Source organism: Melospiza melodia, chromosome Z, assembly GCF_035770615.1.
Source record: "Melospiza melodia melodia isolate bMelMel2 chromosome Z, bMelMel2.pri, whole genome shotgun sequence".
In the NCBI taxonomy this organism is placed as follows: domain Eukaryota; kingdom Metazoa; phylum Chordata; class Aves; order Passeriformes; family Passerellidae; genus Melospiza; species Melospiza melodia.
In genome coordinates this window covers 51,114,067-51,131,332 of record NC_086226.1, presented here as the reverse complement: position 1 = coordinate 51,131,332, position 17,266 = coordinate 51,114,067, and the positions used below count along the sequence as shown (strand labels likewise).

General features: G+C 37.4%; 1 protein-coding gene across 3 annotated transcripts in view; it reads right to left on the bottom strand.

The window, feature by feature from the left end:
* The window catches only part of DENND4C (DENN domain containing 4C), a 72,990-nt gene that overhangs the window by 10,637 nt on the left and 45,087 nt on the right, over positions 1-17,266 (bottom strand). For 2 of the 3 annotated variants that reach the window (XM_063180684.1, XM_063180683.1), the window contains exons 18-28: positions 16,156-16,284; positions 15,301-15,445; positions 14,831-14,977; positions 12,522-12,647; positions 11,555-11,695; positions 9,121-10,256; positions 8,060-8,240; positions 6,302-6,411; positions 3,497-3,672; positions 2,301-2,483; positions 613-802 (exon numbers count right to left, since the gene is read on the bottom strand). In XM_063180684.1, the coding sequence (XP_063036754.1) occupies positions 613-802; positions 2,301-2,483; positions 3,497-3,672; positions 6,302-6,411; positions 8,060-8,240; positions 9,121-10,256; positions 11,555-11,695; positions 12,522-12,647; positions 14,831-14,977; positions 15,301-15,445; positions 16,156-16,284 (2,664 nt within the window). The remainder of the gene's footprint in view (positions 1-612; positions 803-2,300; positions 2,484-3,496; positions 3,673-6,301; positions 6,412-8,059; positions 8,241-9,120; positions 10,257-11,554; positions 11,696-12,521; positions 12,648-14,830; positions 14,978-15,300; positions 15,446-16,155; positions 16,285-17,266) is intronic. The other variant, XM_063180686.1, reaches the window with a different exon arrangement.

The following is a 17,266-nucleotide window of genomic DNA, read 5'->3' as shown; positions in this document are numbered from 1 at the left end:
AAGTGAAGAGAAATGTCAGTAATTACATGAGCTGTGGAACTGAATCGTGACTTCACATGTTAAGGCAGTCTCTGGAAAATAACAAGTATCAAGAGAGAGGAGAAACACTTTTTTTCACAAGAAAGGCAGGAGTCTCAATACTGCCTCTCACCTTCTCCCATCCACTCCACAGGTAAGCCTAACAGAATATACAGTAGGATATAAGAATATAAGTAAATGCACAGAAACAGAACCAACGTTCCATCTTGCCACAGTAGGAGTATAAGTAAATGCACAGAAACAGAATCAACTTTCCATCTTGTCATGTGTTGCACTATTGTGTTTAGTCAGCTGTTGGCATTGCTTTACTACTGAACTTCCAGTTTTAGAAAGACAAAGACTAGCTTCATTCTGTTAGAGAGACCATTTCAAATCAAGTAGAACTGTTTGTTTGACAAAGTATTGGAAATCAATTTTAGATTAACTGAATTAAGACTTTCTTCAGTAGTTAGGTGAAAATATGCTTGGTCATTCCCATTCTGCAAATGGACAAGAATGCTACTAGTAGAATATTATTAAATTCATTGTTTTCAATATTCTTCTCTCAACTGCATATGCAGCTTCTAGACTTACCACAGCTTCCTGCAAACTGTTGGGAAGACTAACTGTTGAAATGCCATGAGACGGTCTCTGGGAGAGATCAATGTTTTGCAGAGGACCTCCCACACTGTGGCTCCGAGTCAAGGACACACCCCTTTTTGGAGGATTACTGGCATGTGTGGTAATGGTGGTGGGATCTGTAGTCTGTTCTTCTGCCAAATCACTGTGTGAATTTTAGAAGAAAATATGCTAATAGTTCAGCATTTCTATGGCAACAGGAAGGAAGCAGAGGAAGGCTGCCAAGATCCCAAACCAATTTTCTCTATTAATATGAAACTGTATTTTCCCAGTTAGTTCCATTGTTTAGGGATCACAGAACAAAATGCACCTCAGACCAGTATAAACATCCCTCCTGAAAAGCAGCTAGGTATAACTTGAGATATGCATTTGAAAGTACTGCAGTTCTGTACAGAAACCGTTGCTCTTGTATAACTTTACCTTGCTTTAAAAAAAACCCCAAAAAAAGCAGTCCACAGTTTTGCCAATCTGTGAAGATTTCCTCCTTTTGACTACACTCACCTTTACCTCCTCTTCCCTTTATGTCCTAAGTGTCATAAACAGAACAACAGTATAGCAGAAAGTAATTTAAAAATTGCACGCCAATGTAATAACAAAAAAATTGTGTCAAACTCATTGAGCAAGCTAATTTAAGTAAAGTCAGACTTTTCATATTTAATGCCGGCAATCAAGACATTTGCAGATCTGGGAATATTCGTTCGGTGCTCCTTTTAATTATAATGGATAAAATTACAGCTTCAACTACAGTGCAGAGGAACAAAGTGAAACAGAAAGTGTCTGCTTCCAGATAATCTGTAGAGAGCAAAGAGATTATTTAGCGGTGACTTTTGGTTCTAAATTTCACTGTAGTTAAAAATACATTGTCACAATATAAAGATGTTAACATAAGCAGTACCACCTCAAATGTTTAATGTATTAAGATTAACTACTATTGCATTGATTAAAGTTTTAGTTGTCTGACACAGGCATTAGCTCATTACTCTGAGGCACTAATACTCCAGAATTTCAAATTTGATGATTTAAAAAACACCCAAACAATTACAACAAAAGGTAACCATCCCAGCAAAAAGGTCACAATTCATTGCAGAATTATTTTAGTTCTTCCCTCATCCAACATGACACCTTCCCCTTAATGCTTTTTTCATCAAACTGTTTCAAAAATGATATTATTTTTCAGAGTTTCAGTTTTACACAGGTTTTGTTTGACATAGAACACTCAGCACAAGTCTTGAGTGCTCCCAGAACTTTCTCTCAAGCAAAGTATTCCAGCAAATGGACTTATTTTTTCCCATAGTGCCTTATTGTTAAATCATACGTACAAGGAAAGGAGGAGCAATGCTTGAATTTCTGTGTGAGTTTACAGGGTGATTGGGTTTTAACCACACTGAGTATAGGTTTTACCTATTGGTCAGTAGCCCGTGGACATGAAGATTTGTATCTCTAGAAGCTACTCACTTGATGGAATGAGCTTACTTCAAACTGATAAAAGCATGCTTTAAATATGCAGAAAGTGAGAAAGGAAAGAGATGATCATCAAGTTACAACTGTACTTCACCACATTTGGTATAAAAGCCAACCTTACCCCTATAAGTGTGGAAGTACTGATGCATTTCTGACAGAACTAACAATCTTGTTTTACCTACCCCTGCTCAGCTGCAGAGCTGGTTTCTTCAGCTATGGTGTGGCTGGACTGCAGGTGATCTGAAAAACTGATCAAGTCAGCAACAGCTGGACTGGTCAACAGTTTCTGCTCCAGAGGATCTGTGGTTAATGGAAGGGTGCCACTCTGTAAACTATCTCCTGAGGTACTTTGCTTCAGGAAAAAGCTGAAGTTACAACATGAATGGGAGGGAGAAAAATACAAAGGTAAAGATATAAGCATAAAATCATAAACTTATTATTTTCTACATTCACTTTTCAGAAGTAGCAAAAGAAGGAAGCACAACATTAAAAAGCTTGACAACGCACCATAAATTTCATCCTGTTCCCAGGCCTGCAACTTATACAGGCAGAGGAAATTAACACATACAGAGATTTGATTTGCAAAAGAAGACATCCTACACTGGACATAAACCATTACAAGTGAACTTAGTTTGTCATGGCTTCAAATCAGCAATAGTGTATTAATAGGTGACACATCACTGAAAATGGTTGCTTACTGTAATGTGACATTACAGACTACATGATCATACAGCATTCTAAGCACATGACAACACAAATGTGTCTTGCTTTGCTAAGTCTCTGAAGTACATACTCTACAGTTAATACAGATGTTCAATTTCTGCATTAGAGAACTAGTGGAACTTCTGTTTCATAGCAGACCAACCACTACAGTGAGAACTGGAACTTAATTTTAAGTTCCATTTTTCATAGTGCAACTAAAAGACGTTAAAAACAGCAAGCAGAGAAGCTTGAACTGCAGAAACAATAAGGTAGAGCATCGGGAACCAAGTGCTCCTAACAAATTTGGTCTGGGAAAAATTCTTTGCTGACAGATTTAAAAACCTCTTCCTATGCTTTTATAAAGTCCATAGGCTTTGTTTTAACATCAAAACAAAATGAAAACTGACTTAAAGCTTCCATACAGTTACGCTTAAAAAGAAAATATGAAACAAAAAAGTAATAAAATGGCAACCAGTTCTTTGGGTTTTAGCTGTTTAACAATGCTCAATAGTTTACACAATTTATAATTTCATTCAGTGCAATCATGACCATCGAATAGGCAGTAACATTCTTGCTAACATCTGGATGGGGAAAGATATCAAAGATCCTCTTGTGAAAAAATACAACCATGCACAGGTACAAAGACAGAAATTGAGTATTAGTAAAATGCACTGACCTTGCAGAGCCACGAAGGTCTTTAAATTCAACATTAAGCAAAGGTAGGAAGGTACTTTTACAAAAAGGGCAGGTAGTGTTCAGGTTTGAGTCATCTGCTGTCCACCCAGCCATGATTTCTTCATCATAAACCAAAGCATCACAAGCTCTACATTGAGAGCAGCTTGACATCAGGACCTAGAACAGCAAAGAATTAATATTATCAGGGCTCTTTTACAATTTTTATAGGCTTAGTACCCATAGAAGTTTAACAGGTTAACAGAAGTTTAACCAGAAGGCCAGTGGGGAGAAATAGTTCATCACTTCTTTCCCACCATACTCAGAATTATCTCATCCACATTAACTTTTACCTATGAAATAAAGATATAAGTAATTTATTTCTGACATGGAAAAAGCATTACCCCAAAAGGCCACTAATTTAGCATTTGCAATTGCTTGCTTCTATGAAGACTTCAGCATTTACAAATTGTTTTGAATTGTATAAGTAAATGCATGTTTACTTATCCAAAAGAGCAAAGAAATCCCACAAAACCAATCAAACACAGAAGAAACCTTTATAATAGTGTGGTGTGTCGACCCTGGCTGGATGCCAGGCACTCACCAAAGCCACTCTAGCAATCTACCTATTCAAGTGAATAGGAGAAGAAAAATATGACAAAAGGCTTGTGAGTCACAATAGGGACAAGGAGATCATTCATCAATTACTGTCACAATAAGGAAAACTAGGGGAAATTAATTTAATTTTCTACCAATTAGAAGTTCAAGTAGGTTAATGAGAAATTATCTCAAATTTTAAAACATGTTCCTGCTACCCCTCCCTTCTTCCCCGGCTTCACTTTAATTTCTGACTTCTCCACCTTCTTCTTTGAAATGGCACATGGAAATGGGGAAAGGGGATTGTGGTCAATTCATCCCATGTTTTTCTGACACTCCTCACACTCTTCCCCTGCTCCAGCATGGGGTTCCTCCCACAGGACATAGTCCTAACACAAACTTCTCCAGGGTAAGCCCTTCCCATGGGCTTCAGCTCCTTACTAGTTGCTCCAGCATGGATCTCCTGCAGAGTCACAAGCCCTGCTCCAGCCTGGGCTCCTCTCCCCATGAGGTCAAGGTGCAGCCAGGAGCACTGGCTCCTGTCTATAGCGTTAGCTTCCTTTGGGCACCCACCTGCTCCAGCACGGCACAGACGGCTGCAGGCGCACAGCTGTCTCGCTGTGGTCTGCACCACAGGCTGCAGGGAATCCCTGCCCTGGGCCTGGAGCACCTCCTATTCCTCCTTCTGCACTGACCTGGGTATCTGCAGAGGGATTTCCTGTCTCGTGTTTTCACTCCTCTCCTGCAGTTGCTGTTACACAGCATTCTTTTCCCCTTCTCAAACACACTATGCCAGCATTGCTGCCACTGTCACTGCCTTGGCCAGTGGGGAGTCCAGTCTGGAGCTGGCTGGCATTGGCTCTGTCAGACACGGGGGAAAGTTCTGGCAGCTCTTCTGCTACCCAATCCTTGCCATGCAAACCCAGCACAAGTGGAAAATCAGAATGTTGTGTCCTTACCTAATAGAAGTCTCACCACTAAGGTAGACGGATAACTGGAGAAAAATGGTAAAATTAATCCTGGACTAACTGGAGAATGGACCATATACCTTACTCTATCCTTTTACTTCATTGTTTCAGTCAGAGGGCCCCCAAAAACCAGCCTCAAACACAGCTTCCAATAAATTTTACAGCTAATAGATATTCATTATAATGAAATTTTTTACTTTGCTATACCCTTTATATAACACAGTGCAGAAGCTTGACAAGCCTAGATGTCCAGAACACTGAACATAAATGAAAATGACACAGGATATAGCAAAATAACTGCAGCTGAAAGAAAAGCAACCAAGGTAAATGCAGTGATCATTGCCTATGTATCTGAAATCTGAATGTATCTACAGGTAATAAATGAAATAGAGAACCATACTAAAACATAATTTAATTTGGCTGGGATAGAGTTAATTTTCTTGTGAGAATTCTCTGTAGTCCAGTGTTTCAGTCTTGTAACCAGCTCCATGTTAATTGATAACACTCCAATATTTTAGTTATTGCTGCATAGGGCTTTGTAGATCATCATGGACTTTTTTCATTATGTGCACAACTCAGCCAGCAGGCTGTGACAGGACACAGACAGGACAGCTGGCCTCAGCTGACCAAATGACACTGTGTAACATCAAGTTCAGAGATAAAACCCTGTGTTTTCCAAGGTAGCTCTTCCTTGAGGTGTCAGGGTGCTGACTGATCTCTGCATTATTATTTTCTTTTGATTGTGTCTCCCTGTTTTTTATTTTTTCCCCATAATTCATGTATTACATTGTCTTTATCTCAACTCTCAAGCTTTTTTCTTTTGCCCTTTCAATTCTGTCCTCCATTTAAAGGGGATTAAGCAAATACCTGTGTGAGGGCCTTGGTGCTGGCTGCTGTCAACTCATCACAATGATTTAGTAACACAATTTTCATAAGGAAAATAAAATCTAAAAGCCCACAAAAACTCCTGTTTCACCTCTAACTTCTCCTTCATTTCAAGTTTTGACCCTTCCCTCAACAACTTTTTCTCTATATATATGATGGATGCATAGAAGTATTTCAGACACTCTTCTTTTTTAAAGCTGCTGTCACACTGCAAGCTACAAGGATTAAGCATTTCTGCAGTAGAAACCAGGAAAAAAATGTTTTGAAAAAAACCAACCACAATGCAACTAAACAGGTAATCAATGCATACAGTACCATTGACTAATTATAGCTTTCATCTATGAGTTTATTAATCTTACCTCCATTGCATAGTTCTGGAAAATGCTGGATAAACTAGTATTATGTGAAGAGCTGTGCTCTGATTTCTCAGAATCTAGAAGTTTCATACTTTTTGGGAATGAAACTTCACCTGTACAAAAAGAGTCATTTGAGTTTGTTTTCAAGCAAAGAAAAATTAATCCATTCCCAAACAAAATAACTTCCGTTAAACCAAGGCAAGAAAATTGTTCCAAAAAATCTCCAAAGATATGAGTATCTCATTGACATTACAATTACAATATAGATAATGTTCACAATTAACATTTCTATGTTATTATTCTAATAATAGTATCACATTAATAATTAATATATCACAGATTAGTAAAAGAAAAACACAAAGAAAAAATAGACTGGTAAAGAGCAGTAAGATTGCTCAATGTATATTGACCAACTATAAAAAGTTGACTAGCCATGATTTCTTGAATAATACATCCATACGTAAACAGTAAATGTAAGGACAGCACCAGGTGAGGTGTATGATACCAAAAATGCCATTACTGCACATAGATTTTCCACTTCTAACACCGCACTAACCAAATATTTTTTTATTGGTAATGCTAGATTTTATGATTATGAACCTTGTCCAGGACAAGGGGAAAAGGAGTTGGAATGCATTCACTAGAAGGAAATGGATGGGATCACTCCTAGAAGGCAAAATTATCAGAATTATTTTTTTACAAGCCCAAATTTTTCTCAAGAAAAGAAATCACCGCCAGTATCCTCTCATCATAAAGAAGTCTCCTGTGTTTTTTCAGCTCAAGATTATGTTTGTGAACAAATTTTGCATATCCTGTTGACTGCCACTCTTTATAGTTAGTTCTAATAACCCTCCTAACTAACTGGAACTAGAAGACATCTTGTCAAGATTTTGTGATATGGGGGCACTTTATCTCCACTATGCAAGACAGTTCTTCCTCTCGTGATATTTCTCTCTCTGTAAAGCAGGCAGCTTTACCATATTTGCATCACTGAAGTACTGTATTACAAAGAGACCTAAACCAACCCCACAGCAGGTTCAGAAACACATCTTTTTTCTCAAAATAAGAATCAAATCTACCTGAATTAAATCTGAACTGAAAATTACTAGATTTATTTTTCAAGTTTTACATCTGGCAGAGAGGAGGGAAGGAAGGTTTGCAACAGGCTCACAGTCATGAACTATTTACCTACATAAGTTCAAATCAAGTATGTATCCAACAGTTCCTATTCCATGGTAAAGATGGATAATTTTAGCATGTATTGCTTTAGGTTTTTTGTGGGCATGAACTACAGGGTTGTTTTGTTGATTTGGTTTTGGTGGGTTTGCTTCTTTCCTCCCTCAAATGATCTGTCTCTGGTTAGTTATGAAACTATTTGCAGTTGCCAAACTGCTCAGCTTTTCTGTACTAATATTTCACTATTAATACTTCCATGAGTTTACATGAATGAGCAGGTGTTTCTTGCTATAACTAGCTAGTAATCTTCCTATCACATAGACAGGAAGTATTTTATGGTTAAACTCCTGCATATTCTATCAGCTTTTTATACATTCAACAAAGAGAGAAGCATTAGCTACTTGCTACTGCAAGAGAACAGTATAGAATGGAAGTAAAAACTTGCTTGTAATACTCTAAAGGGCTTGAAATATTTTCACATTAACATAGCTTCCATTGTTTTGAGTGATTTCATACACAACAGTTTTCCCTGATTGTTGTATTATAATCAAATTATCAGAGGAAAATACAACCAAATAATCTCACCTGCACTGTAATGCTGTCTTCCTACATCTCCACCACTGCTGCTACTACCAAGACTAGTAGTGCTTTGTGCAAGCTCATTTGTAAGTAGGCCTGAGACTCCAGTTCTTGATGACAGATTGTCTCCTAAAATACTATCTTCAAAGCCCACAGGGAAGTTATAGTCTGGTCGATGGCTTTCTTCCTTTAATGCAAGAAGAAAAAGTAGCATTTTTGAGTATCTCCACTTCCATTTTTATCCTAAAGAATAAATAATTAAACTAGCAGATTAAGATAAATCTCATTGTAACAAAAATTACCAGATGTAAGATTAAACTTTGTAGCCTCAAAAAGATACTGGACAAAGCAGGAGGATATTGAAAAACTGACAAACTGAGTGACAAAACAATAGTGATATAAATTTATTCATTACAGACAGGAAAAATGATGCAGACACATCATTTGAAGGCACAATAACAAGACATCACAAAAAAAAGAGGAAGTTACAATATTAATCTCTCTATATCTTCTTTCATTCTTGTCATTAGTATGTGAAATGTTTTACTCTGAAAAACACTCTGTTAGTCACAGAAGAACCATAACACTTAGTTTCCAAATTCCTGATAAGTAAATTTACTAGATCTCAGGCTGTACCTTATTACTTTCAACTTTGACCCTCACCAATCTGACTTTCTGGGTTTGTAATTTATTTTCACAACCTAGTTTTCTAAAGTAAGACAGGGCAATATGGCATCATTTAAGGTGACATAAATTTGTACTTTCCAGGGTTTCTTGGTTTGGTTTCTTTACATATAAATAAAAAGATTAATAAAGAAATGGGAGATTTTTGTTGAGAACAAAAAGCTAAAACTTACTGCATTGCAACCATCTAATTTCCTTTTGTCCGAAAGGTGAGCGTTTTTTAATGGCAAGGAAAAACACCATAGATAAAGTGTAGTTTTATTAACTAATAAAAGTCAATACTTAATTAAAAAGTAAAAACACCTAGAGAAGCAATCTTCTGGACATAGAAGTTAGCCCTCTAACTTTGTGTCCCCGAACTTTTCATACTGAAAAACACTTACCTCATCATCTGAGTAACTATACGCTGATGTTACCACTCCCCACATCTTACTGGCCACATTGGCAGCCTGCTTCATGCCTGATTTCAAAACATCAATTTTTGGTCCAGACAGTATATTGTCTAACTTCAGACTGGATAAAGTTGTTACGACAGTTCCCAGTGAGCCATGCGGGGAAGAACGAGCCAGTCCTGTCAAAGATGATGACCGCTCCTTTTGAACTTGTGGGTGAGTTTGTTGCTTTGATCGTACAGTGAATGTTTTGGATCTGCAGACAGAAGGACTTCTTCGACTTTCATAACACTTGGAGGATGGCAGGATGGGATCCAAGGGCAGGCTTGACCTTCGTTCTTGGGAGTGACCAAGTGTACCAGAAGCTTCTGCTTCCTTATCTGGCTTGTGCAGTTCCATGCTGGGAAACTTACTACCCAAGGGGTTCTTCAAATTCATATAGCTCTCTATTTCATCTGCCAAATTACGTGCTGCAACTGGTGACATCAACTTTTCCCCAGATTCTGGATAACCTGGTTGTATGCTGTCAGTAGCTAGCAAAGACAGAGGGTCCAAGCCTACTTCAACATCTTCCCTTTCAATAGGCTTAACCACTCCATAAAAGCTATTTCTTTTAGCAGTTGCATCTTTGGATTCAGGTTTCTGGTCTTTAAACTCAGCTGATTGCTCAAGATTTATGTCTTCCACTGTAGTCATGTTTCCATCTCGTCCATTCTCAAGATCCTCCTGTTCTAACCCAGGTTCTTCCAGCACTGGTGAAGACCTATGTTCTAGGTCCCAATCACTCTGAGTCACACCACTCCAAGTGCCACTCATGTCAGAAACCTGCTGGTCAGTGATATTTTCAAAGCTGTGGGATTTAGGTGAAGTTTTGGTCCCAGATAAAGCTGCTGTTAAGATCTTGGCATCTGCTCCCATCATTATTGCTATTTCTTTAGAATGCAAGTCCAAGCTGCCTTTTTTCAGCAGCATTCCAGCTCTGCTTTCACTACTGAAACTGCAGCTTCTCTCTGAAAACAACTTTTGTCTCTTCTGTCTTTTTTCACTTGTCTTCTTAGGAGAAACATCACCAAAGACTGAATCTTCAACTGAATCCTGAGTTATGAACAGTGGGCTAGAAATTGTTTCTGAAAGAGAAAATGCATTAATAATATGGTATCCATAGCCACCAAAAATGCTTATTTCCTGAAACCATGTGAAATCTCCTTAATCTCCTTACATAGAGAAGACTGGGAGTACTACATTTCCAATATATCCATTCAGAAGTTACACTAGCATGAACACGTTATTTCACTGCAAAGACATCCTGCATATCAAAAGCCACCTACTCTTTGGAATCAAAGCTGCTTATGGCTTCTACGTTCTTTCCATGTGCCAACACCCAGAGAGTAAGTACTACATCCATGAACTACAGGAAACTACAATTTTAAATAAAAGTTACTCTGGTTGATTTTGGTTCCCCCCACCAAGAGCCACATTCAAGATTTAAACACCAAGCACCACAGTTCATTCTGGTTCTGAAAAAAACTATAATGTGTGTCTGGTCAATACAGATGCATTATTTAATTTATGACACAGATGTATATTTAGAAAATACTAATTAAGTTTAGCATGTGGAAGCCATAAACAAATCTTATAAATGTTCCTATTTCCTATGGGTAATTTGGAATATTTACTACCTAGATAGTTGTGTTAGCAAAGTAAAAATCTTCATAAGTATGGAAATTCTACTATATTAGGACCTCAAGAGAAGACGTGTTGCACCACATCCACCTGCTGGAGAATGTTTGAGTCTCACATAAATGCTGCTTCTTAGCTAGACATGTGTTCTCATAATTGCCAAAATGTTCCAACAAACTTCTTACCTGCAACTCTATTCTGTGCTATCAAGCTACACTGAAGCTTGACTACCTTATCTTAGTAAAAAACGGACAGAAAGGCAGAAAAAAAAAAAATTGATCCCCAAGATTTGGCTTTTATATATCCATAAATCTTCTTCATCACAAATCTTGAGATAAGTAAATAAATTTTGCACAAAGACAACATACATTGTTCCTGCATTACAGAATGGCAATGTAAGCTGCAGGAATAGAGACAGACTTGTCCAAGATCAGCAAGGTTTAGATGACAAAATCAAGACTGGACACACTATTTCTCTTTGTTTCCTACTGTATTACTGAAACACTCTCAGTGCAGGGCAGGTAAAATCTTGATTTCAGTCTACAGAACAGTGATTTTCAACCTTAGAATCTAGAGGTTCCTTCTATGTTACCTGCACAGGGTAATGGTGGAAAGCAAACATTGTGCAAGACATCTGCACCTTGAAAGAAGTTCTATTTCTTTTCATAATATGAAACAGATTGCAAAACACTACAGCACAACAAGATCAGGACTTTAGCAAGCTCTGTTTCACCCAGTGACTCACCATCACTGCCCTTCCTTCCACTGCTATCAAAAATGCCTGATGGAACTTTCACAATACTGTTACCCCAAGCAGGTGGATCAGCTGGACTCGGAGTTTCTATATTCAGCTGTTGCTTTTCATAAGATTTTTCTGTACAAATCTCTGCAAGAAAGAGAATGTGAACATTAGGAGATAGATAGATATGGATATATAAAGTTAAGATTTAACTTAGTAATTATTTGCACTGGTACATAAAATATAAACTCCAACTGTCACCTTATGTAATAACAAACTAAAGGATCAGTCCTACTGGGTACTGAGCATTTCCTGGAAGCAATACTCAGAAAGGTTGCCAGCATTATGCAGAGAGTGCTTAGCTGTTCACAGGGTTGTAGCATTTGCCAATTCCTCCCTATGGTATGTTTTCAACTAACCAAAGCATAATAAGAACAGCAGTTCACAGATTTTCATGCAGGGCAATTTGTTTAATGAGAGCTTTAAAAGCCCTAACTCACATAATGGATCTCATAAGTCAGATATGAAACAAATTCAGTAAGGAAAACAACAAAATACAGAAAAAGTAAGGGCAAAATTTGAACAGAAGACAGGAGATGACCCTAAGGCTGTCTATAGCTGGGAAGAGTTTGTGAGAAAAAGTAGCACCTTTATTAGGTCAACAGGTACAGCTAAAAAAATTATCAAGATTTCAAACAGATAAAAGAGGGAAATTGAATGTAAATTACTGCATACCCCAACATTTGTCCATTTTTTCCATCTATATTAAGTTGATCTAATAAAAGGCTATTTCTACCTATACAGATTCCACTCCTATAATTTAGGACATAGAAGTAAAATAACTATATGAAATCTACTGTATTCTGAGCACTGGAATACTATTAATTCAATACACTGAGCATCTGTGGTATTCTAATGCATGAGACACATTTATTACCAAAAGCCTTCACCAACATAAACATGCATACTTAACCTCCTATTAAGTCTTCAAGGTTAGAAGAAATATCTTTCTCTATGTGTGTTTCAGTTGCAGGAAGACTATCCTCACCATCTCTCAAGAGTTCATCCTTGGATCTGTAACCCTGGTCTGAATGACCACCTGTTACAAGAAATACAAACACATGCTTCAAGCTCATTTTCCCTTCCTAAATTTGTTTCCAGTAAGAAAATAAAAGATCTGAAATTTATTTGTTTCACATGTTATCTCTCCAGAAAAGTTCATGTTAAGGTTTCCAAAATGTCTAATTTGTAGAAAGACCTACTCAACTCAGTGATGATAACACCAGAGATAATTCAGCTATACTAATCCAAATTTACTTTTCTAATTATACTAAATATGAGTTATTCGCCTAGGAGCACTATGGTGACTAACTATTTTCAATGCACTGTATCTGCTCTCCTTCCTTTCCTATCACATTAGCATGAAATGTTTATCTGCTGGGTAGGCTAAATTCTCAAATGCATTAACAAAAGAAATTTAGACAAGCACAGCCATAATTGAGCAAGCTTCTAACAGTGAATTCAGCCCTGGAAAAAACCTGTACTATAAACTGTGCTATATCTTTGCACTGTATGCCAAAGTATAAATTGTAATAGAAAAAAAAGTAAAACTACAAAGATTTTTTAATAAGTCTGTTCCTCTGCTATACTAGTTAAGCTTGCCAGCTGTAACTCACTAAAAACCCAAAAGTTTACAGTAATCAAAGAAATCTGTCACATGAAAAAAATACAGGAAGTCTCTTTTCTCTGTTTTTTTTTTTTTTTATCTGAAGTGCTGCTGCATGTGCAAAAAGACAAAAATTCTACATGGACACATTTCACAGCAACATGTTAAACTGGATTGTTCATACACTTCAGAGTACCTACTAGCACTCATTACTGCAATAAAAAAGATCAAAGTAAGTTATTGAGTGTGAAAGGTGTTAGGAAGCTCCATAAAATTTGGGTGACAAATACCATTCATCTACCATACATATCACTGCTATTTATTTTACCAACAAATAATAACTATGTTAAAAAGAATTAAAAATTTGAGAAGCCATCAATTAATACATTTGGCTACTATATTAGAAACTTTATATATAGAACATTGAGTTCTGACATTCGCAGGTGATTATTTTTTCCTCTGTCAGATTTTCAGTAATGTTAGTATCCCTGCCTTGAGCAGAAGTATCAATACCCCATCAATAAATGGGTGAATTACCTGCAGGAGTAACATTCAAGGGTAGAAATAATGCACACGTGCATCCAAGGCTTCACACCATAAGTCTGCACCCCACACCGTGATAGCCAAGGACAAATGCGGCACCCAAGAGACAGCAAAGAGCAAAAAGCAGAGCAACAAAGAGCAGAGAGAAGGGAAGTTCAGTAATCTAGGCAGACATATCAGATGAAGCACAGAGATCAGACTCAAAGTTCTCTTTACAGAAGGGCTCAAGATATTAAAAACATGAAGAGTGTGCAAGAATAATTTTGTGCATTAAGTTTTGAAGTACACACAGAAAGGAAGTTTAGTTGAAACTGCACAGGTAGGATGTGATCAGTACTAGAGCAGATAAGAAGAACCATGCATTTTGTCCTGTCATCCTAAATTATTAACTTCCTGTGCACTCTTTTTACTTCAGGTTGTCAGGAGCAGTGCACACTATGTTTAATGTGGAGTTTTCCTCCAGTTTATCACCTGCCTTTCCATTCCCACAGTGTCTCCTGAAAACTGTATGACAAGGTTCTGACAATTTCTGTATTTATTTCAAAGGTTAGCCACTACTATTAAGACACTTGAATACGGTGTTTAAAAGCATAGTTTTACCATAACCTAACATAACATACTAATTCCATGAATGCTAATTAGACCTTTCTGAGATGTTATCAAGGAAAAACATTTTCAAGTGTTACCTTCAAATCACCTCACCAAACATCATTCTTTTCACAGAAAGATTTTACTGACATGGACTACCACTTCTGTGAATAAATGACAGCATGCAAAAATTAAACAGCCTCATATGTCAGAGGCTTCATACCTTTTCTGAAACAGCAAAACATTTCTTTTCATATAACAGTATTTCTGCTATGGTACATTCTGAATTAAAGCATGATGTGAAGTAAAGGAGAAATGTTCAACAATAGTGTGCAACAAAGTGTACTTTTTTATGCAAGTTAACTCCACACTTCTCTACAGCCTCAAGAAGGGAAAGCAGTAGTTGTAAAGGGGAAATCAACAGGAGACTACAAAATTTAGCCTTTTGGGGAACTGTTAGTAGTAAACCCAGCAGAATCTAGTACCTGTGCTAGAGTGATTATCAGCGGAATCAAGCCTGACTAAGTCACTGACGAAGAGGGTGTGCTCCCCACTGTTAGCATCATTAGAACTATCCACGCTACCATGGCTCACCATGTCCCCATCACTTCCACCTGTGGGACTCCGCAGAACTAAAGACATGAACAAGAGCTGGTTAGTAAGAGAGGACTTAATTATTCAGATTTTTAAATAAATCTGACCTCTTCAGACAACAGTAAACACTTCTGCTCACACATATCAAATAAGAGTATTAAATTCTGACAACAGAAATCAAGATAATTAATTCTTCAGTATGCAAAATCCTGTTATAAGCATCAAGTTGGCAAATATCAATTTTTATAGATTTAAGGACAGATTTTCCACTTTCAAAAGCCACAATGTTAGCCGCAATCCCTCTGAAAGTACGTTATGCCCTTGTTCACCAGAAAAAAATCTATTTCAACTAAGTCATTACCTGGTATCACAGGCACTTGTGGGATCTGCATTGATTTCTTCAGGCACTGCCTAAACTGCACTGTGCCATGAACTACATTTCGTACCTTTGTCCACAGGAATATGCCACTGCGGTTACCACTAGGCCAAGAAGACTCTAAAACTGCCTGCAGAAAGAGACATTTTGAAATAACAGAAAACAGTATGGAAGTTACATTAAAAAAACACAGTACGGTGAGAAGCTTCACCCCTGCCACCAATAAAAAAAGCATTTAATGCCAACCATGTGAAGTAGGACAAAAGCCTAAATTTTTATGAGCTCTTCCCTTTTATTCCACAGGTCAGTACAAAATATTTGAGTATAACCAGACAATGGATCAAAATTACTTTAATTAAACAAGGTGGGTTTTGTTCTTATATTTTGATAGCAACAGAAGACCATAGTAACATCTCCTTTCTTTTTCTTTATATAGTTTACCATGAAGTGTCATCAGGAACTTGGAAGCAAGGAAAGAGAGGGAGGCTACTTCAAGTTGCCTAATTCCAGCCTTCATCCATTCTGGATCTTGCCATCTTAAAGAATACACCTTAGAATAGATTTATTGGATGTGGAAGCACTAGATGGTTCCAAAATTTGCAAATGGAAACAGTGTATATCTGTATTTCAATAGAATTTTTGGTTAGCCAAACAGCATGGGAATGTAAATTTAACATTGTAGAACCATTTAGTGTAGATTCAGCCATTCTGTAAGCATGTCCAAAAGGATGGCTTGACTAACAGAATCAGCAAGTCCAAGTGAAGAGCTGCAAGAAACAACCTTAAAAACATGCTACTGGACATTGGGAGTGACAACTGCAAAAGGCACTGGACCCTTACCTTATTGTAATAACCATAGGTGATGGCATTTGGCTGTATTCCAGCATTTTTCATTTCAAAAAGAACTCTCACAGCCTGAACAGGCTGACCCCACAGTCCACAGAGCTGCATTACTACTCTGTAACAGACCTGACAAGATACAGAAATGTGTAAATAGACTAAAGACGAGAATTTTGAAGTGTCTTAAGCTCTTTCATGATTTCCAACTTTTACGCATGTAAAAAGAAAAACTAAGAACAACTAGTTAGTCCATAACATGCTACAGCCAGAAGAGGGAGCAAAAATTAAAGAGCAAGTCACAGAAACTGAAATGACATCAACAGTCACACTGTTGACCATGTCAATTTTTTTTTCCACTCAGATCTGTTGTTTGAGAAATAAAGGAGATAAGGTGCCTGTTGGAGAATTTTGTTCAGACATGGCTTATAGAGTTTTGTTCAGACATGCCATAATCACAAACAGCTGGTTAAAAAGTAAAAGGCAGCTGTAAGCAGCAAGTTCTCAAGCTCGTTCCTGTAAACAGCAAAGTTCTCAGGCTTGTTTTTTAATAACAAGTAAATACCTTGTCCTTGGACAGTGATGGGAAAGCAAAGTGACAAACATGGAGGCCTTGAGAACAGTCAATAACAGGATGAGAAAAACAAGTTTTGGTCTCAATAAGAAACCACAGGTATTGAAAACAAAAGGAGGGGTTGGTGTGTAATCTGTAGCCAATATGTATGAACTTAATTAACACGATTATAAAAATGTGCATGCTGGATAAATAAATTGGAGTTCGATGCTGATCAATTAAGATGGGTTGGCTCATTTCGCTTCCTCAGGTGCCCACATGAAAAGCATGACAACTTGCTGCTATGTGCCAGGGGATACTACTGAAAGAATTGTATGCTGCACACAAACCCATCATCCCTTCAGTGCAGTAAGGCTGCAAAGCACTAATTAAAGTGCAATAAAAACCAGGGATATTCAATAACTTCCTTCTGGAAGTCATCTGTGAGAAGACTAGCAACACTGAGTTGGTGTAGACCCAGCATACACTATACTGGGGATAAAAAAGGAACTTAATTTCCAGTTGCTGTAGTTAATTTCCAGTTGCTGACTTGAGATGATT